This window comes from Salmo salar, chromosome 18, assembly GCF_965601325.2.
Source record: "Salmo salar chromosome 18, fSalSal1, whole genome shotgun sequence".
NCBI lineage: Eukaryota > Metazoa > Chordata > Actinopteri > Salmoniformes > Salmonidae > Salmo > Salmo salar.
This window is the reverse complement of record NC_138308.1, coordinates 16273876-16297124: the sequence shown is the minus strand read 5'-3', so window position 1 is coordinate 16297124 and position 23249 is coordinate 16273876. Positions and strand designations below refer to the sequence as shown.

Below are 23249 nucleotides of genomic sequence, written 5' to 3'. Positions count from 1 at the left end.
AGCTGTGTAGAAGCCTCTTGGACCTAGACTTGGCGCTCCGGTATCGCTTACCGTGTGGTAGCAGAGAGAACAGTCTATGACAAGGGTGGCTGGAGTCTTTGACAATTTTTAAGGCCTTCCTCTGACACCACCTGGTATAGAGGTCCTGGATGGCAGGAAGCTTGGCCCCAGTGATGTACCGGGCCGTACGCACTACACTTTGTAGTGCCTTATGGTCGGATGCAGAGCAGTTGCCATACCAGGCAGTGATGCAACCCGTCAGGATGCTCTCGATGGTGTAGCTGTAGAACTTTTTGAGGATCTGAGGACCCATGCCATTTCTTTTCAGTCTCCTGAGGGGAATAGGTTTTGTCGTGCACTCTTCACGACTGTCTTGGTGTGCTTGGACCATGTTAGTTTGTTGGGGCAGTGGGCGCCGAGGAACTTGAAGCTCTCAACCTGCTCCACTACGGCCCCGGCCCCGTCGATGAGAATGGGGGCGTGCTGGGTCTTCTTTTTCCTGTAGTCCACAAACATCTCCTTTGTCTTGATCACGTTGAGGGAGAGGTTGTTGTCCTTGCACCACACGGTCAGGTCTCTGACCTCCTCCCTGTAAGCTGTCTCATTGTCGGTGATCAGGCCTACCACTGTTGTCATTGACAATTTTTATATATTTGTTACCCTTTTTTCTCTCCAATTTCGTGGTATCCAATTGGGAGTTAGTCTTGCCTCATCGCTGCAACTCCCGTACGGACTCGGGAGAGACGAAGGTCGAGAGCCGTGCGTCCTCCGAAACACAACCAAGCCGCACTGCTTCTTGACACAACCCGGAAGCTTGCCGCACCAATGTGTCGGAGGAAATACCGTACACTTGGTGACCGTGTCAGCGTGTACTGCGCCCGGCCTGCCACAGAAGTCGCTAGTGTGCGATGGGACAAGGACATCCCTGCTGGCCAAACCCTCCCATAACACGGACGACGCTGGGCCAATTGTATGTCGCCCCATTTGGTCTCCCGGTCGCGACTGGCTGGGATTGAACCCCAGGCTGTAGTGACGCCGCAACACTGCGATGCAGTGTCTTAGATTGCTGCGCCACCCAGAAGAACCTTGCTGTACCTTTTCTACTGGCAATTTGGCCCACTCTTCAGCAGCAAACTGCTCTAATTCTTCTATGTATGGGTGGTGCCCTCTACCAGCTGCTGTTTTCAGATCTTGCCATATTTTTGGATGTGATTCAGATATGGACCCTTCGCTGGCCACTCCAGAACAGTCCAGCGTTTCTTCTTGAACCATTCCTGGGTGCATTTTGATGCATGTTTGGGGCCTTGTCCTGCTGGAAGATCCACAGCCTTCAATGGAAACCCAGTTTTTGGACACAAGGTTGAACTTTGGACTCTAAAACACCTTGATAATCTGCTGATTTCATGATGCCTTGCACACGTTCAAAGCCACTAGTACCAGAGGCAGAAAAGCAACCCCACTATATTATCAAACGTCGCCATGTTTGATTGTAGAGAAGGTGTTCTTTTTCATTGAATGTTTAATTTGGTTTTCGGTAAACACAGCGCTGATCTGAGCTAGCTCTATTTGTTTCAATGGTCCACAGCAGTTTCCCCAGGATTTAAGCTTGTTTTTAGGTGGGTTTTTGAGAAGTTCAATTAGGCTTTCTTGTCTCTTTCAGTAGTGGGGTCTTCCTATGTTTACCAACGACCACATGAAACATTCAAAGAAAATCATACCCTCCCTAAAATCAAACATGGGGGAGGTTCAGTAATGCTGTGCTAAGCTGCTTCTGGTACTGGGGGCCTTGAACGTGTGCAAGACATCATGAAAACAGCAGATTGTCAAGATGTTTTGTCATGCAATGTTCAACCTTGTGTCCAAAAACCTGGATCTCTGTTAAAGGTTGTGGGTTTTCTAGCTGGACAACCACCCCAAACACACATCAAAAGCACCTTGGAATGGTTCAAGAACAAGCGCTGGACTGTTCTGGAGTTGCCAGCAAAGAGTCCAGATCTGAATCACATCTATAACCTATGGTGAGAGCTGAAAACAGCAGTTGGAGGACACTCAAACATTGAGAAATTAGAGCAGTTGAAAAGTGTGCCAACTTGTCAGTAGAAAGGTGCAGCAAGCTCAGTGATGGCTACAAGAAGCATTTGTTGGCAGTTCTCTTAGCCAATGGCTCTGCAACCAAGTACTAGCTTCAGGGTGGCAATTGTTTTGTTCAAGCCATTTTATCTTAACTTTATTTTGTAAATGAAAATTGTAAACTTAACAAAAAATAAAACGTAATATAACTGGTAACGTAGTGTCTGTCAACAGACTGGAACGAGACGACAAATGAGGAACTTTGGTCCGGGCGCAGATTGTTCATCACTAATCATTTGGAAAAATCACGACTTTTCAGGTGTTCGCATCTTTCGAATTTTGGAAAGTCTGTCTTGGCAGTTGCAAAGAGAGGAGGGGTGGAGCTACAGCTCTGTGTCTGCTTCTCGTTCGTTATAGTATATTTTCTAACATGTTTCCCTCAGAATTGAATCAAGCATGTTACGCAAGATTTTAGTTCTGTGTTTCCGAGATTAAATCTGCGTTAAAAGGGGCTAAAACAGTCTGGACTATATCTAGACCTTGCATTTTTCACCACTATATGTGCTAGGTGTCCAATCCTGCTCTAGTTAAAGGCTCTGGCCACACCCATGAAGGAAATACATCATGAATAAACTTAACCAGCAAGGCTACACATTTACCAATTTAGTTACCTCCTGCTAAAAGTAGCCTAATCCATTTGGGTGACAATGCCTTGCACAGTTAAAAAGCAGTCTGTCTTTAGGTAGGTCATATATCTCTTCTCTAGTCTCCCATCCCTTCCTAAAACACAGCCACATCTCCTCTGGGCCAATGACAACTTAAACATGTCAGCTCTGGGCCTGAGAAGTGTCTCCTCCACCCTGTCCTGATGGCGGTGTAAGTCTTTGTGTTGCTTGGGTCTAGTATAGTAGTGGAGTGGCCGCAAGACTGTAGGACACCAGAAAAGCTCCTCATTAATAATACACAGTTCTTGCCCATTATGAGGCCAGGCCCAAGCTATGGCTGGCACTTCTATCCTTACAGCTGCTGCAAATTGATACCCTCTTACTTCACTGGGCGCAGCCAGATATGTCTGACAATGACGCCCATCCACTTCAATTTACACAGGCTCTACCGTGCCTAATATTGCGTTTTGTCTCTGTAGGATTCCATTGGGAGGGAGCCAAATGAAACCGAACTGCGAGAAAGTCTTAGTTTTTTTGAATAGGCAATGCATTTTTAAGAGGAGGAATAAAAGGTTGTTGATATTCAGAGGAACATCCTTATATTCTAAATAGACCTGAAATTATCAGTGAATTGGTTCAAATGAATATTTTATACATTGCAAATAGCAACAAGATCATTTTAAACGGCCTGTCATTTTTTTTATTTTTTATGTTCTCCTCTTAGTTTTGATTGGTTACTTTCTGTCTGTTGGTTGCTGCTAACTGACAGTGAAAAACCTCAATGTAATGATAGCATGCTTGCTTTCTCTTGCCTACCATGCATCCAACATATACTGTATACAGTTGAAGTCGGAAGTTTAGATACACCTTAGCCAAATACATTTAAAATCAGTTTTTCACAATTCCTGACATTTAATCCTAGTGAAAATTCCCTGTCTTAGGTCAGTTAGGATCACCACTTTATTTTAAGAATATGAAATGTCATAATAATAGTAGAGAATGATATATTTCAGCTTTCATTTCTCTCATCACATTCCCAGTGGGTCAGAAGTTTACATACACTCAATTAGTATTTGTTAGCATTGCCTATAAATTGTTTAACTTGGGTCAAATGTTTCGGGTAGCCTTCCACAAGCTTCCTACAATAAGTTGGGTGAATATTGGCCAATTCCTCCTGACAGAGCTGGTGTAACTGATTCAGGTTTGTAGGCCTCCTTGCTCGCATACGCTTTTTCAGTTCTGCCCACAAATGTTCTATAGGATTGAGGTCAGGGCTTTATGATGGCCACTCCAATACCTTGACTTTGTTGTCCTTAAGCCATTTTGCCACAACTTTGGAAGTATGCTTGGGGTCATTGTCCATTTGGAAGACCCATTTGCGGCCAAGCTTTAACTTCCTGACTGATGTCTTGAGATGTTGCTTCAATATATCCACATAATTTTCCTCCCTCATGATGCCATCTATTTTGTGAAGTGCACCAGTCCCTCCTGCAGCAAAGCACCCCCACAACATGATGTTGCCACCCCCGTGCGTCACGGTTGGGATGGTGTTCTTCGGCTTGCAAGCGTTTCCCTTTTTCCTCCAAACATAACGATGGTCATTATGGCCAAACAGTTCTATTTTTGTTTCATCAGACCAGAGGACATTTCTCCAAAAAGTACAATCTTTGTCCCCATGTGCAATTGCAAACCATAGTCTTTTTTTTATGGTGGTTTTGGAGTAGTGGCTTCTTCCTTGCTGCTCAAATGATGTAAATTTGCATATCAGAAGCTTCTAAAGCCATGACATCATTTTATGGAATTTTCCAAGCTGTTTAAAGGCGCAGTCAACTTAGTGTATGTAAACTTCTGACCAACTGGAATTGTGATACAGTGAATTATAAGTGAAATAATCTGTCTGTAAACAATTGTTGGAAAAATGACTTGTCATGTACAAAGTAGATGTCCTAACCGACTTGCCAAAACTATAGTTTGTTAACAAGAAATTTGTGGAGTGGCTGAAAAACGAGTTTTAATGACTCCAACCTAAGTGTATGTGAACTTCCAGCTTCAACTGTGTGTATATAATACATGAATTGAAAACATTTAAGTGTGTTTTGGTAACTGATTTTAAAGCCAGGCACTGGGTAGTGAACTAGTTAAGACACTGGTCAAGACAGAAGGGTGTCCAAAGTTAGTGGCCAGATTTGACCTCAATTTTGAAAGGAGTTTGACAAAATTATAATCAGTCAGTGACTGGCAGGATTAGGTTGTCAAGTCTGTGTAAATTGTATTGTCTGCCACCAGCAGATGGAGACACAGTCAGCATATTGTTCATCCAGAATCCAGTATGTCATCTGCACATCCTGTAAACAGATAGAGCTTGTTGTATACAGATGGAGCTTGTTGTATACGGTAATTGGGGACTCAGTTGAGTTAATGGGACAAGACCATACATATCCAGTGGTGTAATTGAGGCAAATAAAAATAGTTACTACTGTTTCTTTGTTTACTTTTTTAACACTTGTCAATTGTATTTTTATGACTTTAAAATAAGTTGAAACTATCAATTTCAAATAGGTCTACCTACTGTATATTGTAGAAAGTAATCCTGCAATATAAATATTTACACACTTCAAATGCGCGTCTACTACTGCTTTACCTTAGTATTTTACTATTTTCTGGTATATTTTCATCACTTCACAAGGGGGCAGCAATAGCCTTGACAGTGTTTGCTTCAGTATACTTGTACCATTGGTCAGGGGTCTCTGATGCATCCTAGTAGTACCTGAAAACACTTGTCCCAGCACAAAGAATTTGGTTTGTCTACAGTGGCATCAAGGTCTTTCAAGTGTGTACGTCTGTATTTTAAATGTGCATTGCCTACAATATGTAACAATATTACACAGGGAGACGGAGAGAATCAGCAATGATGTACTGTCTAAAATTAGCTTTTTCTTCTCTAATTTCTCCTTCAGGCTTTTTATCCTGGGCTCGTACGACAGAGAGACCTACGTGCACTGCACCTTTGAGCTGAGCAGCCACGAGTGGAAAGAGAAAACCCGCAGCTCCATCAAAACGGTGGGCTTCTTTAAGATACTGTCCCCCTCCCACTCCCCCCCCCCCCCCCCCCCCCCCCCCATGTAAAACAACACCAGTCATCTTTCTTAAAGACCACCCAAGCGTAATGCCTATTTGTCAGACAAAGAGCCAGAGGGCTACTGACACATGTTTGATCCGCCATGTTCAACTAGGGAATCATAGGTTTTTCCTTAAGAAGAACAACAAGCAGTATCGTATTGGTGCTCCATGTTATTTTTGTGGTCCTAATCATTTGTCACAATATGACAATAGTGTTTAACTTCTTATAGATGCGTTACATTTGTGACACATTAATTGGCTGGTACAAAATACCTAATGGTGACATTTACCGGTTTCATTGATGGTATATTTTTATTCAAAGATATTAACATGATAGAGACCATAGTCATTAGAGAAGAAGCATGGACCACTTGATCTATTGATTCAAAAGTTTTATTTTCCCCCATCTGAGATAAGTCAATTTCCCCCAGTGACATTTTGAAAGCAACAAAAATAATCGAGCCTTAGAGCAAACCTTTTCTAATTGCAGCAATTCAGAGATATTAACATTATAACATGGGACTTGTTCGGAAGTGACTAATGACTGTTTGAGACGGAAATGGCAAGTCTAATTACTGACCATCACTCACACATCCCGACGCTGCTTCTCTCTGTGTGAACTGGCATTTGCATTGGCTCAAAGTAAATTTTAGTTTCATTCAAGAGGTCATTTTTCAGAATAATGTTATTATGTTGTAGCAGCTTCCATCCTGTCCAGCAGAGGGCAATGCCACTATAACATTTGTTCCTCGCTACATCACTTGCAAAAAATAAAGGGACATTTTCAGTAAAATAGTTAATATCAGTAATCCTCATTGACTATATGTACTCTCAGTAAGCCATGCGCTCTAGCATGCCACGGTCTGTAAGTTACAGTTGTGCGTGTGATATTTGTGTTGAAGAGAGAAAGACCATCTCAAATAATTTTCAACATGCTTTCATTGGGAAGTGAGAGGCCCAGTTTTATCTCTACCATCACATTTTCTCATATAAAGCTTGGTTGTGTGTCACGCCTTGGTGTTAGGCTGCAGAGCAAAATCGCACACTGTGTAGTAGTGCAAGTGATAGCTGAAGGCCGTTGACAATGTATTTAATAATAATAAAGAATTAGGTGGGTGCTTATATTAGTCGTATTTCACTTAGTACTAGTGTATATTATACGCATGTGTGAATTGGAAATGTGTTTTTTGCATAGCCCAACTCCCCGAGACACCTTTGGAAAGTGGGGTCACGGCCAGGTTCTGCCATTATCAACGACGACCCTGGAGCAATTAAGTGCCTAGATCAAGGGCACATCGACAGATTTTTCACCTTGTCGGCTCTGGGATTCAAACTGCCGACCTTTCGGTTACTGTCCCAATGCTCTAACCGCTAGGCTACCTGCCTGCAATAAAAGCTATGACTCTCAGACGTGCTACAACACAATTTCTTCAACATTCCTTCCAATGTACAACCCATCAACTGCAGCTGCTGAGGAAAATGTTCAACTTGACCAATATGGCTGTCACCCGGTGTGTCCCTCTAATGACATCCTCTTCAGACAGAGTGCTGTAGCTAGCTCTCCATTAATATGCCACCTAGAGATGCAGATGCAAGGTGGCATTTGGGCCGTTGTATCAGCCTCTTGCAGCTTGTGTCCCAAGCAGGACCATGTTAAGGATTAAAGGCGATACCATCTTAAAAAAAGGTCACTCTCCCTTTCTCTCTGCATATTCCTTTGCGTTTTTATTCCAAGAATGGTCGCTGGAGATGAGGCCCAACTATCCTCTGACCTGGGCTCTCTGTGTGGCACATGTATGTTAATGCACTGAACAAAAATATAAACACAACATTTAAATTGTTGGTCCCATGTTTCATGAGCTGAAATAGAAGATCCCAGAAATATTCCATATACACAAAAGCTTATTTTGCGCCAAAGTTTGTTTACATCCCTGTTAGTGAGCATTTCTCCTTTGCCACGATAATCCATCCATCTGACAGGTGTGGCATATCAAGAATCTGATTAAACAGCATGAACATTCAGGTGCACCTTGTGTGGTGTACAATAAAAGGCCACTCCACAATGCCACAGATGTTTTGAGGGACTATGCAATTGGCATACTGACTGCAGGAATGTCCACCAGACCTGTTGCCAGATAATTAAATGTTAATTTCTCTACCATAAGCCGCCTCTGTCATTTTTAGAGAATTTGGCAGTACGTCCAACTGGCCTCACAACCGCAGATCATGTGGGATCTCCACATCCGGTTTCTTCACCTACGGGATCGTCTGAGACCAGCCACCCAGACAGCTGATGAAACTGTGGGTTTGCACAACTGAAGAATTTCAGCGCAAACTGTCAGAAACCATTTCAGGGAAGCTCATCTGCGTGCTTGTCCTCCTCACCAGGACCTTGACCTGACTGCAGTTTGGCATCGTAACCGACTTAAGTGGGAAAATGCTCATTTTCGATGGCCGCTGGCACAGATGAATTCCGGTTTCAACTGTACTGGGCAGATTGCAGACAGCGTGTATGGCGTCGTGTGGGCGAGCGGTTTGCTGAAGTAAACGTTGTGAACAGAGTGCCCCATGGTGGCAGGTGGGGTCATGGTATGGGCAGGCATACGCTACGGACAGTGAACACAATTGCATTTTGTCAATGGCAATTTGAATGCACAGAAATATACCGTGACGACCTCCTGAGGCCCATTGTCGTGCCATTCATCCCCCGCCATCACCTCATGTTTCAGCATGGTAATGCGCGGCCCCATGTTGCAACGATCTGTACACAATTCCTGGAAGCTGAAAATGTCCCAGTTCTTCCATGGCATGGAAACCTCTTCACTGTTGACGTTGAGACTGTGTTTTGCGGGTACTATTTAATGAAGCTGCCAGTTGAGGACTTGTGAGGCATCTGTTTCTCAAACTAGACACTCTAATGTACTTGTCCTCTTGCTCAGTTGTGCACCGGGGCCTCCCACTCTTTCTATTCTGGTTAGAGCCAGTTTGCGCTGTTCTGTGAAGGGAGTAGTACACAGCGTTGTACGAGATCTTCAGTTTCTTGGCAATTTCTCGCATGGAATAGCCTTCATTTCTCTGAACAAGAATAGACTGGCGCGTTTCAGAAGAACGTTCTTTGTTTATGGCCATTTTGAGCCTGTAATCAAACCCACAAATCTTGATGCTCCAGATACTCAACTATTCTAAAGAAGGCCAGTTTTATTGTTTTTTAGAATCAGGACAACAGTTTTCAGCTGTGCTAACATAATTGCAAAAGGGTTTTCTAATGATCAATTAGCCTTTTAAAATCCTAAACTTGGATTAACTAAGACAACGTGCCATTGGAACACAGGAGTGATGGTTGCTAATAATGGGCCTATGTAGATATTCCATTAAAAGTCAGCCGTTTCCAGCTACAATAGTCATTTTTATTTTTATTTAACCTTTATTTAACTAGGCAAGTCAGCTAAGAACAAATTCTGATTTACAATGACGGTGTACCAAAAGGCAAAAGGCCTCCTGCTGGGACAGGGGCCTGGGATTTAAAAAAATTAAAAAATACAATATAAATATGGGACAAAACACACATCACAACAAGAGAGGCAACATTACATAGAGACCTATGGCAGCAACACCTGGCAACACAACATAGCAACAACAACATGGTAGCAACACATTGTAGCAGCATAAAACATTAGGGATGCACGATATATCTGTGACCATATCCGAATCATCCGATATTAGCTAAAAATGCTAACATTGGTATCGGCCGATGCCTATGTGCAAAACTGATGTCAAAGCTGACGTGCATACCTATATAATGTAGGTATTGACACCACGTAAAATGTTGCGCTTCACGTGCAACACAGCATTCCTAACCTAGCCCACAATGTGGGTCGAGCAGTCAACAAGTCGAGCAGTCATTTGAAAGAGTAAGAAAATTTCAGCAAGACAACTTAAAGGCGCAATCCATTAAAGCTAAGATAATGGAATTCATTGCCCTTGACAATCAACTGTTCTCTGGTCATGGGTGATGTTGGCTTTCGCCGACTGGTCGAGCACTGGTACACACTACCAACTGCGCTATTTTTCAGATGTTGCCCTACCAGAGTTACACAGTAATAGCGTCACTGCTATTAGCTTCACTACATGCATACTATGGAACACCGTTTGGGTCTTTGCGTGTCAAAAAAGATACAGTAGCACTGTCAAAGCTGTACAAGAAAGTCTGCAAACAAGCAAACACCAGCCACGAACGATGCGTTTTCAATACCGTGTTGATAGTAAAGCATAATTTGTTTGACCGCAACTTCTGGGGTAGAGCGCTATAGCTTGGTACCTAGCAAGCACCAAATCAACCAGCCTGAAAACAATGACCAGTAGAAACTGCAGTCATTTTCATCATTCTTAGCAATGATTTAGGAATCCTTGAGTAAGTATTAGCTAGGTTGCCACTTGTTGTTCGCCTATTGAAATTGAACTTCAGTTAATGAAAATTAATAGATAGCCAGCTATTTAAACCTGTTGCCCAAAACTAACGTTATAAGCAGCCAGCTAGCTTCTTCTGGCTAGTGAGGCTCGACCGGACCGGGTTATGTGTTGGGAAGCTAGCCACAATAAGGATTAGGAACAATAGTGGATTTTGATGTTTGCTTTCAAACTAAAAGTATGTCATTGATAGGGATGCAAATGAATACAAAGAGTAGAATTATGCCATACTTTTATATTGAAGGCTAACCGCAAAGTCCACTATTGTGGCTAATCCTTACTGTGGCTAGCTTCACATTGATGGGTCTGACCACCATTAATCAAATAAGAACTGTCTTATAAATTAGGATTATTTTAGATGACGACACCTAGCTATATAGTGAGCTAGCTAACGATAGCTACTGAAACAGATTGTCATTTTATGTTTTTGTGGAAGAACATTGTTTGCATCCATGAGCGAGCTAGCTTTTTTTATGACCAGCACTGTAGGTGCGCGAGACAACTTTACCAGCATCATAGCATATGTATCGGTGAATCGTTGTGACATATGAAATACGAGTGATTAGTGTAATCAATGTGTAATAACTGAGTAAAAAATTTATGAACACGTTAAATTATGTGATGTGCAGTCATTTGCATCAAGCTTATTTGACACGTTAAATGGTATATTTTGAGACACGCAGAGACCCAATCGGCGTTCCATAGAAATCCTGGTTGAGAATGAAACGCCTGAACAAATGAACAACGAAACAGCACAGCAAGTAAAATAAATGGGTTTTGATTATGTTTTACTGGTAATGGGGACATATGTAAATGCCAACAAAATAACTTTTTGGTCTGTGTGTGTGTGTGTGTGTGTGTGTGTGAGTGAGAGAGACCTTTTATTTAACTAGGCAAGTCAGTTAAGAACAAATTCTTATTTACAATGACGGCCTACCCCGGTCAAACTCGGACGACGCTGGGCCAATTGTGCGCCGCCCTATGGGACTCCCAATCACGGACGGATGTGATACAGCCTGGATTTGAACCAGGGACTGTAGTGACGCCTCTTGCACTGAGATGCAGTGCCGTAGACCGCTGTGTGTGTGTGTGTTAACTATTTAACTGTACTAGAATGCTTTTAAAAGGCTGCAAAAATTAAATATAATTTATTTTTTGGCAAGGAAAATATTGGATATCGGTATATCCCAAAATTGTCCTATCGGTGCATCACTATAAAACATGGCACAAACATTATAGGGCACAGACAACAGCACAAATGGCAAGAAGGTAGAGACAACAATACATCACGCAAAGCAGCCACAACTGTCAGTAAGAGTGTCCATGATTGAGTCTTTGAACGAAGAGATTGAGATAAAACTGTCCAGTTTGAGTGAGTGTTGCAGCTCGTTCCATTCTCTAGCTGCAGCGAACTGAAAAACATTAACAATGTCTACACTGTATTTCTGATCAATTTGATGTTATTTTAATGGCCCAAAAAAAATGTTCTTTCAAAAACAAGGACATTTCTAAGTGACTGCAATCTTTTGAACGGTAGTGTGATATATTTATCTTTTGTTTCTTTTTAGTCTCTTCCTTCAGCTACCCTCAACCCCTCCATCTATCTCTGAAGACCATCCAGTTTTGATTTCTATTTGCCATATATTTTTCAACAGTGCTGTGATGTTTCACAAAAGTTCAGTACCTTTTTATTCTCATAATTTTTACAGATTTTACATTTTGCTAAGATTATTATTATTATATTATTGAATGATTGACTATGAATTTTTAAATCACCCAGCAGTACTATTTGCAGAGTTAGCTAGCTAAATCTCTTCCCAATACTTTTCCAGTCTACAGTGAGGTCTGAAAGTTGTCAGCCTAATTCTAAAATGGACCAATGTTGTTGTTTTTTCTCAATCTACACACAATACCCCATAATGACAAAGCAAAAGCAGGTTGCTAGAATTTTTTTGGGGCCGGTTTATAAAAAATTAAATCAAACTCAGCAAAAAACTCAGTTTATTTTCAGCAAACTTAACGTGTAAATATTTGTATTAACATAAGATTCAACAACTGAGACATCAACTGAACAAGTTCCACAGACATGTGACTAACAAAAATGGAATAATGTGTCAAAATCAAAAGTAACAGCCAGTATCTGGTGTGGCCGCCAGCTGCATTAATTACGGCAGTGCATCACCTCATGGACTGCACCAGATTTGCCAGTTTTTGCTGTGAGATGTTACCCCACTCTTCCACCAAGGCACCTGCAAGTTCCTGGACATTTCTGGGGGGAATGGCCCTAGCCCTCACCCTCCGATCCAACAGGTCCCAGACATGCTCAATAGAATTGAGATCCGGGCTCTTCGCTGGCCATGGCAGATCACTGACATTCCTGTCTTGCAGGACATCACGCACAGAATGAGCAGTATGGCTGGTGGCATTGTCATGTTAGGATGAGCCTGCAGGAGGGTACCACATGAGGGAGGAGGATGTCTTCCCTGTAACGCACAGCGTTGAGATTGCCTGCAATGACGACAAGCTCAATCCGATGCTGTGATGCTGTGACACACCACCCCAGATCATGACATACCCTCCAAATCGATCCCGCTCCAGAGTACAGGCCTCGGTGTAACGCTCTATCCTTCGACGATAAACGCGAATCCGACCATCACCCCTGGTGAGACAAAACCGAGACTCGTCAGTGAAGAGCACTTTTTGCCAGTCCTGTCTGGTCCAGCGACGGTGGGTTTGTGCCCATAGGTGACGTGATGTCTGGTGAAGACCTGCCTTACAACAGGCCTACAAGCCCTCAGTCCAGCCTCTCTCAGCCTATTGCAGACAGTCTGAGCACTGATGGAGGGATTGTGCATTCCTGGTGTAACTCGGGCAGTTGTTGTTGCCATACTGTACCTGTCCCGCAGGTGTGATGTTCGGATGTACCGATCCTGTGCAGGTGTTGTTACACGTGGTCAGCCACTGCGAGGACGATCAGCTGTCCGTCCTGTCCCCCTGTAGGGCTGTCTTAGGCGGCTCACGGTACGGACATTGCAATTTATTTGCCCTGGCCACATCTGCAGTCCTCATGCCTCCTTGCAGCATGCCTAAGGCACGTTCACGCAGATGAGCAGTGGCCCTGGGCATCTTTATTTTGGTATTTTTCAGAGTCAGTAGAAAGGCCTCTTTAGTGTCCTAAGTTTTCATAACTGTGACATGAATTGCTGTAAGCTGTTAGTGTCTTAACGACCGTTCCACAGGTGCATGTTCATTACTTGTTTTTTTGATTCATTGAACAAGCATGGGAAACAGTGTTTAAACCCTTTACAATGAAGATCTGTGACGTTACTTGGATATTTACAAATTATCTTTGAAAGACAGGGTCCTGATAAAGGGACGTTTCTTTTTTTGCTGAGTTTACATCACATTTATATAAGTATTCTGACCATTTACTCAGTACTTTGTTGAAGCACTGGCAGTGATTACAGCTTCGAGTCTTCTTGGGTATGATGCTACAAGCTTGGCACACCTGTATTTGGGGAATTTCTCTCATTCTCTGCAGATCTTCTCAAGCTCTGTCAGGTAGGATGGGGAGCGTTGCTGCACAGCTATTTTCCGGTCTCTCCAGAGAGGTTCGATCGGGTTCAAGTCTGGGTCTGGCGGTGCCACTCAAGGACATTCAGAAACTTGTCCTGAAGTCACTCCTGTTTTGGTCTTGGCTGTGTGCTTAGGGTCGGTGTCCTGTTGGAAGGTAAACCTTCGCCCCAGTCTGAGGTCCTGAGTGCTGTGGAGCAGGTTTTCATCAAGGATCTCTCTCTACTTTGCTCTGTTCATCTTTGCCTTGATCCTGACTAGTCTCCCAGTCCCTGCCCCTGAAAAACATCCCCACGGCATGATGCTGCCACCACCATGCTTCACTGTAGGTTTCCTCCAGACGTGACGATTGGCATTCAGGCCACATAGTTCAGTCTTGGTTTTGTCAGACCAGAGAATCTTGTTTCTCATGGTCTGAGAGTCTTTAGGTGCCTTTTGGCAACTCCAAGCAAGCTGTCATGTGCCTTTTACTGAGGAGTGGCTTCCGTCTGGCCACTACAATAAAGGCCTTATTGGTGGAGTGCTGCAGAGATGGTTGTCCTTCTGGAAGGTTCTCCCATCTCCACAGAGGAACACTGGAGCTTGGTCAGAATGACCATTGGGTTCTTGATCACCTCCCTGACCAAGGTCCTTCTCCAGTAGCTCAGTTGGGACAGGCGGCCAAATCTAGGAGGAGTCTTGGTGGTTCCGAACAACTTCCATTTAAGAATGATGGAGGCCACTGTGTTCTTGGGGACCTTCACAACTGCAGACATTTTTTTGTTACTCTTCCCTAGATCTGTGCCTTGACACAATCCTGTCTCTGAGCTCTACGGCCAAATCCTTGGACCTCATCGCTTGGTTTTTGCCCTGACATGCCCTGTCAACTGTGGGACCTTATATAGACAGGTGTGCCTTTCCAAATCATGTCCAATCAATTGAAATGACCACAGGTGGACTCCAATCAAGTCATAGAAACCTCTCAAGGTTGATCAATGGAAACAGGATGCACCTGAGCTCAATTTTGAGTCTTATAGCAAAGGGTCTGAATTCTTTTATAAATAAGGTATTTCAGTTTTTAATTTTTTAATACATTCGCAAGAAATTCTAAACCAGTTTTCACTTTGTCATTATGGGATATTGTGTGTAGATTGAGTTTAAAATAAATTAAAAAAAATGGTAGAATAGGGCTGTAATGTAGCAAAATATGGAAAAAGTCAAGGGGTCTGAATACTTTCCGAAGGTACTGTATATGGCACAGCTGTACATTTTTTTTGGTGCTTAAATGAGACTGGTATACTTTTTTATTTAACCAATTGTGGTCTTTAATGCAATGCCAACAGACAATTTCCTTACTTTGTTCCCCATTTTTGAGGTAATCTGAATGTTTATTGAACGAAAATAGTATTTTCAGTCATAGTGAGTAGTGTTGTGTGGTCAGTTGTATATCAGAGTATAGTTTGATTTAATATTACAGTATTACTGGTAAATTACTGTGATCCAGGATAAGGTTTTTAAATGGAATTTAATTTTAAACCTAGAATAGTTGAACAATTACTGAGCTTTCTGCTTCCCTTTTACCCTCACCTTGACCATACTTAGCCTACATTGACTAATAACATTGTTGGCTTTCCGTTCGTAATACCGATTTTAGAAGTCTTTTCCATCCTATTGTAGACTAGAGGGGTACTCCCTCCTTCCTGACATCCCATAATACCCAGGCCAACCGCTGTAGTGTCCTCACGATCCTCCACCCAGTTCAATATGTAAAGTCCACTCAAACACCTGTGTGTAAGGGTGAGGGGACTTTGTGGGCTGTGGAGTAGATTTAGCCCTTTTCCATTACTGAGCTGGGCTGGGTTTATTAGTGACAGGAGGCCTGTGGTGCGGGCTGCTCCACCAGGCGTGTTTGCACATCTGCCTCACTGATTCCATCATCAGCCATCATTTGGCCCTGAGTGCTGATGCTTCCTGACAGCCTAACAGGGGGGAAGACAACAGTGTACCAGCCACAGTGTTTATCTGTATGTCTTTTGTGTATATATTATACATGTGTGTTTAAACTTTACATTTGTGTTGGTGTGTGTTTAGTACCCTAATAATGTTAAAGCTGAAATACGCGTAAGGGTAATGGCGCCACTGTCCACCCCCAGCACATTTTTTGTTTTGTTGATTAAACAGAGAGGAGCATCCAGCATCGTGGTAAAGAAAAATCATCGGAGCGGGGGGGGGAAACAGTGTTTGGTATTTGAAGTAACTTCTTTGTTGTAGTATCACAAATGGACATGGCGGTTTCACCATTAATTCCTGCTTTAATGGTAAATAATTGCTTGATTGATTTTTTTTTTTTTTTTAGACGGTTGTTCTTCTGTTGTCCTGAAGGTGTGTGCTTAGATTAGAAAGTGATTGGTTATTTCTAAGAACTGATGTCTATTTCTCAGTGACAAAGGTGTCCTGGTTCAGTGCCGCGCGTGGGGTCTTTCCCATGAACACACACACACCCCCCACCCCCCCAAAAAGCTTATATTTTCCCATACATTAAGGGAAAGGCACTGCTCTGTTGATAGGATCACCTCACCACAATGGTTAAGACACTGAGAAAGAACACAGCATTTTTTTTTAACCGCTAATACCATTTTATTTGTCGCGTACACAGATTAGATGTTAAAGCAGGTGCAGCGAAATACTTATGTTACTAACTCCAACAGTGCAGTATAGTTACCTAAAGCACTTTTGTATATCGCGCTGTAATGTACAATTGACCTTATTTTAGCACCCAAAAACATAATGCTTCCAGATCAACTGTAATATGAATACCATTTCCAGAAAAATCAATGACGAGACCTTCATGCTGCCCGATTGAAGAAGGCAATGAGCTCCATCGGGTCTTTTAAAAAATGGCGGGTGGGGAACGAACCCTACTGCGTGATAGGGAAAGGAGGAGATAAGCCGTGGGGAAACTGCTTTTTTCACCCGATCTGTCCAACTTATCACCTCTAAAAGGTAAATAAAACACTATAAAGAGTTTATATAATGTGTCATTACATACCTATTTGAAGGTTTGTGTTGAATTTGAATCTGGTTTTTAGGGCGGCGCTAAATTTATCTTCAGAAGTAAACAGCGGCTATTTAGAGTCATGATGGCTTGCAGTGATGCATTGTTGTACAATTGACTAGGTATCCCCCCTTACCCTGTCCCTTTCTTGTTTTTAATGTGCGAGAGAAGCGCTACCCCTGGTGGAGAGAGGCTGTACGACACAGAATGAGTTGCATTATGCGTGCTGTACGTCACGTCATGACATGTCACAATTTAACGTACAGCGTCGTTTGAATGCCGCGGTTGCGCAAATTTGTACAGAATGGGGTTGGTCAACAGTAAGTGTCTAACAGTACTAATACACAAATAATCCCCCCCTCCCCCCAAAAAAAGAATAAGAAATTAATATTAGAACAAGCAATGTCAGAGTCCGGAATATAAATGTGTGGTGTGTAGAACAGTATGGACAATACAGAAGTATTACAAGTTATGCACAACAGTAGTTAAATAGGATGAGCTATGTCGAGAATACAGTATGTGTATATATAAAGTGAACAATCAATTAGCTTAGTTTCTCAAAGATCTTATCACATTTGCACAAAATGTTGCAGGAATGCTAATCTTATCTGTTTCTAACTACAGAAACGATTTCAGAACAATAAACATTAAAGTGACCCGTGTTCAATAACTGTATGTACATAGGTTAGCAGTCTCTGAGGTGCAGGGCATTGTCCCAGGCGGGGGCCGGATAATGATGACTGTTACAGCAGTCTGATGGCTCTTGGCCCCTGCTTTGATGCACCTGTACTGTCTCCTGCTAGATTGTAGCAAGGTGAACAAGCTGTGGCTCGGGTGGCTGAGGTCCTTGATGATCATCTTGGCCTTCCTGTGTACCTGGTGCTGTAAATGTCCTGGAGTGCTGGCAGTGTGCCCCCGATGATGCATTGGGCTGACCGCACCACCCTCTGGAGAGTCCAGGGCTTGCGGGCGGTGCAGTTGTCGTACCTGCGTTGACAAAATGCTCTCAATGGTGCATCTCTAAAAGTTTGTGAGGGTCTTAGGGGCCAAGCCAAATTTCTTTAGTCTCCTGAAGGCGCTGTTGTAACTTCTTTACCACGGTGTTGGTGTGGAGGGACCATTTCAGGTCCTGAGTGATGTGCACGCCGAGGAACTTGAAGCTTTTGACCCTCAGCGCTACATCCCTGTCGATGTGGATAGGGGCGTGCTCTCTCTGCTGACTCCTGTAGTCCACGATCACCTAATCGGTTTTGTTGAGGGAGAGGTTATTTCCATGGCACCACTCCACCAGGGATCTCACCTCCTCCCTGTAGGCTGTCTCATCGTTGTTGGTAATCAGACCAACTGCTGTTGTGTCGTAAGCGAACTTGATGATTGAGTTGGAGATGTGCGTAGCCACTAGGGCAGTCCCCGACTAAAATACAAATCATGGTCGACCGAAAGTCGTTTTTGTTTTTTAATAATGTGTTTTAATAAAATCAAGTATATAGGCATTGAGCGTGTCTGATGCTTTAAGTTTACTGTTTGATGAAATAAGACACAAATTACTTGAGGGAGTCAGAGATCAAGATAACCCGACCATCCTCCTCCCACTCCTACTAGCTTTCGTAGATTTTGCCATCGTTTGCTTGCTGTTTGAGGCGAAGAAAAAAATACTTTGAGAAGCTCCACAGCTCATTAGTGGTGGTGCATTAAGCCAATCAGAAATACTATCAGATCCCCAAATGGGCACATTTGTATGCCTACATTTGCGCGCAGGCCAGGTATCCTATAGGCCTACTTCTATGCGTAACCAGGTGTGCGTCCTTACTCAACATTGACAGGAGCGCTCCAAACAAAACACAGCGACCAAGTTGACAACTCCTAAATGGAATGAAATAAACAAACTTGTTTCTCACAAGGTTGTGCAATCTGCAAACAATGTGTCCACTCTGACAATAAGAACGTTAAGACTGGAATAATAATATATTGATTGCATTAACAGACATTACCAAACATTGTAGATGAGAAATTATAGGAATTAACGGTAAATGTAATACTGGTGATGCATGTAATGGGGAATTGATAGACACTAACAATCAAACACAAACAATTCACACAATGAAGTTATGAAACAATGAATGTGCACAAATTGGTGGGAGAGAGCACATTCTGGAGAGAGGCGTGCAGCCACACTCCCCTTCTTCTTAGACTGTGTCATCCCCACCACCTCCGCAATGGATTAGTATACAGAGATGGGTGCGAAAAAGAGGGGTGTCTCGTGAGCCATTAAAAAATACATACATACATACATACATGCATGCATGCATGCATGCATGCATGCAGTACATACATACATACAGTACATGCATGCAGTACATGCAGTACATACATACATACATACATACATACATGCAGTACATACATACATACATGCAGTACCAGTCAAAAGTTTTGACACACATACTCATTCAAGGGTTTTTATTTATTATATTATTATAGAATAATAGTGAAGACATCAAAACTATGAAATAACACACATGGAATCATGTAGTAACCAAAACAGTGTGAAACAAATCAAAATATATTTGAGATTCTTCAGTAGCCACCCTTTGCCTTGATGACAGCTTTGCACACTCTTGGCATTCTCTCAACAAGCTTCACCTGGAATGCTTTTCCAACAGTCTTGAAGGTGTTCCCACAAATGCTGAACACTTGTTGGCTTCTTTTCCTTCACTCTGCAGTCCAACTCATCCCAAACCATCTCATTTGGGTTGAGATCGGGCGATTTGTGGAGGCCAGGTCATCTGATGCAGCACTCATCACTCTCCTTCTTTGGTCAAATAGCCCTTACACAGCCTGGAGGTGTGTTGGGTCATTGAAAAACAAATGATAGTCCCACTTAGCGCAAACCAGATAGGATGGCGTATCACTGCAGGTTAAGTGTGCCTTGAATTCTAAAGAAATCACAGACCGTGTCACCTGCAAAGCACCATCACACCTCCTCCATGCTTCACGGTGGGAACCACATATGCAGAGATCATCCGTTCACCTACTGTGCGTCTCACAAAGACACGGCAGATGGAACCAGGAAACTCAAATTTGGACTCATCAGATCAAAGGACAAATTTCCACCGGTCTCTTCTTATTACATTTTAGTCATTTAGCAGACGCTCTTATCCAGAACGACTTCCAGTAGTGAATGCATACATTTCATAATTCTTTTCCCGTACTGGTCCCCCGTGGGAATCTAACCCACAACCCTGGCATTGCAAACACCATGCTCTACCAACTGAGCCACACGGGACCACATGGTGTCCTTTCAGTAGTGGTTTGTTTGTAGAAATTTGACCATGAAGGCCTGATTCATGCAGTCTCCTCTGAACAGTTGACGTTGAGATGTCTGTTACTTGAACTCTGTGAAGCATTTATTTGGTCTGCAATTTCTGAGGCTGGTAACTCTAATGAACTTATCCTCTGCAGCAGAGGTAACTGGTTCTTCCTTTCATGTGGCGGTCCACATGAGAGCCAGTTTCATCATAGCGCTTGATGGTTTTTGCGACTGCACTTGAAGAAACTTCTTAAGATGTTGCAGATTGACTGACCTTCATGTCTTAAAGTAATGATGGACTGTCATTTCTCTTTGTTTATTTGATCTGGTCTTGCCATAATATGAACATGGTATTTTACCAAATAGGGCTATCTTCTGTACACTACCCCTACCTTGTCACAACACAACTGATTGGCTCAAACGCATTAAGAAGGAAAGAAATTCCACAAATGAACTTTTAACAAGGCACACCTATTAATTGAAATGCATTCCAGGTGACTACCTCGTGAAGCTGGTTGAGAATGCCAAGTGTGCAAAGCTGGCATCAGTCATCAAAGTTTTGATGTCTTCACTATTATTCTACAATGTAGAAAATAGTGAAATAAAGAAAAATGCTGGAATGAGTTGGTGTGTGCAAACTTTTGACTGGTACTGTATGTGTGTATGTAAACTCAGCAAAAAAAGAAACGTCCTCTCACTCTCAACTGTGTTTATTTTCAGCAAACTTAACATGTGAAGATATTTCTATGAACATAACAAGATTAAACAACTGAGACATAAACTGAACAAGTTCCACAGACATGTGACTTACAGAAATTGAATAATGTGGCCCTGAACAAAGGGGGGGTCAAAAGTAACAGTATCTGGTGTGGCCACCAGCTGCATTAAGTACTGCAGTGCCTCTCCTCATGGACTGCACCAGATTTGCCAGTTCTTGCTGTGAGTTGTAACCCCACTCTTCCACCAAGGCACCTGCAAGTTCCCGGACATTTCTGGGGGGAATGGCCCTAGCCCTCACCCTCTGATCCAACAGGTCCCAGACGTGCTCAATGGGATTGAGATCCGGGCTCTTCGCTGGCCATGGCAGAACACTGACATTCCTGTCTTGCAGGAAATCACGCACAGAACGAGCAGTATGGCTGGTGGCATTGTCATGCTGGAGGGTCATGTCAAGATGAGCACCACCTGAGGGAGAAGGATGTCTTCCCTGTAACGCACAGCGTTGAGATTGCCTAAAATGACAACAAGCTCAGTCCGATGATGCTGTGACACACCACCCCAGACCATGACGTACCCTCCACCTCCAAATCAATCCAGCTCCAGAGTACAGGCCTTGGTGTAACGCTCATTCCTTCGATGAAAAACGTGAATCCAACCATCACCCCTGGTGAGACAAAACCTCGGCTCGTCAGTGAAGAGCACTTTTTGCCAGTCCTGTCTGGTCCAGCGACTGGGTTTGTGCCCATAGGCGACGTTGTTGCCGGTGATGTCTGGTGAGGAGCTGCCTTACAACAGGCCTACAAGCCCTCAGTCCAGCCTCTCTCAGCCTATTGAGGACAGTCGGAGCACTGATGGAGGGATTGTGCGTTCCTTGTGTAACTCTGGCAGTTGTTGTTGCCATCCTGTACCTGTCCTGCAGGTGTGATATTCGGATGTACCGATCCTTTGCAGGTGTTGTTACACATGGTCTGCCACTGCGAGGACGATCAGCTGTCCGTCCTGTCTCCCTGTAGCGCTGTCTTTGGCGTCTCACAGTACAGACATTGCAATTTATTGCCCTGGCCACATCTGCATACCCCATGCCTCCTTGCAGCATGCCTAAGGCATGTTCACGCAGATGAGCAGTGACCCTGGGCATCTTTCTTTTGGTATTTTTCAGAGTCAGTAGAAAGGCCTCTTTAGTGTCCTAAGTTTTCATAACTGTGACCCCACCTCTTTAAGGAATACCTGGGATAGGATATAGTAATCCTTCTAACCCCCCCCCCCCCCCAAAAAAAAAAAAATATATATATAGATGTACTATTGTAAAGTGGTTGTTCCACTGGATATCATAAGGTGAATGCACCAATTTGTAAGTCGCTCTGGATGAGAGCGTCTGCTAAATGACGTAAATGTAAACTGTTAGTGTCTTAACGACCGTTCCACAGGTGCATGTCCATTAATTCTTTATGGTTCTTTGAACAAGCATTGGAAACAGTGTTTTAAACCCTTTACAATGAAGATCTGTGACGTTATTAGAATTTTTACGAATTATCTTTGAAAGACAGGGTCCTGAAAAAGGGACGTGTGTGTGTGTATATTCTACTGCTCGATGAAAAAAAATCTATTTCGATCAACAGCATATCAACCAAATAATTGGGGTCAACTCTCGTAGCCACGCAGTCATGGGTGAACAAGGAGTACAGGAGAAGCTGAGTACGCACCCCTGTAGGGCCCCCGTGTTGAGGATCAGCGTGGCAGAGTGTTGTTGCCTACCTTCACCACCTGGGGTCGGCCCGTCAGGAAGTCTAGGACCCAGTTGATCAGGGAGGGGTTCAGACTCGGACCCATTCAGAGAGCGAATACCTGTGGCTATCCCGAGGTTCATGGTGGCTCAGTGGCTGGATTTAGGAGCAATCTGAGTATATTCACTGTCTTCAGCAGACTGAGCTTCTCCTCTAGTGAGTCTGTCTGTACACAGTCAGGAGTAGTGCTGTGCACAACGCCTGTTCAGAGGAGCTCCCCACAGATTCATGTGTCAAAAGCAGGACTAGACTACAAGTGCTCACTGGGCATCCCTCAACGCTGTGACCTAGAGAGCTTGCTTCTTTTTATTTACTTGATCTTTTTCTTTGTCTTTTTCTGTGTTTTCGGTCCCTCCCACTGTCTTTTCACTAATTATTAAAGAGAGATTCCCTCATTTTTCACTGTAAGACCTGCCATTTTTGTACATCACGTTTTGTCAAAGGATCCTCTCATTTTGCCAATTCACCTGGAACAACTCCCCCAGTTAATCTCTGCAGTCTGGCCT

General features: G+C 43.2%; 1 protein-coding gene across 1 annotated transcript in view; it reads left to right on the top strand.

The window, feature by feature from the left end:
- The window catches only part of LOC106576940 (PDZ domain-containing protein 8), a 68442-nt gene that overhangs the window by 21228 nt on the left and 23965 nt on the right, over positions 1-23249 (top strand). Inside the window, exon 3 of the mRNA XM_014154483.3 lies at positions 5693-5795. Coding sequence (XP_014009958.1) covers positions 5693-5795 — 103 coding nt within the window. The remainder of the gene's footprint in view (positions 1-5692; positions 5796-23249) is intronic.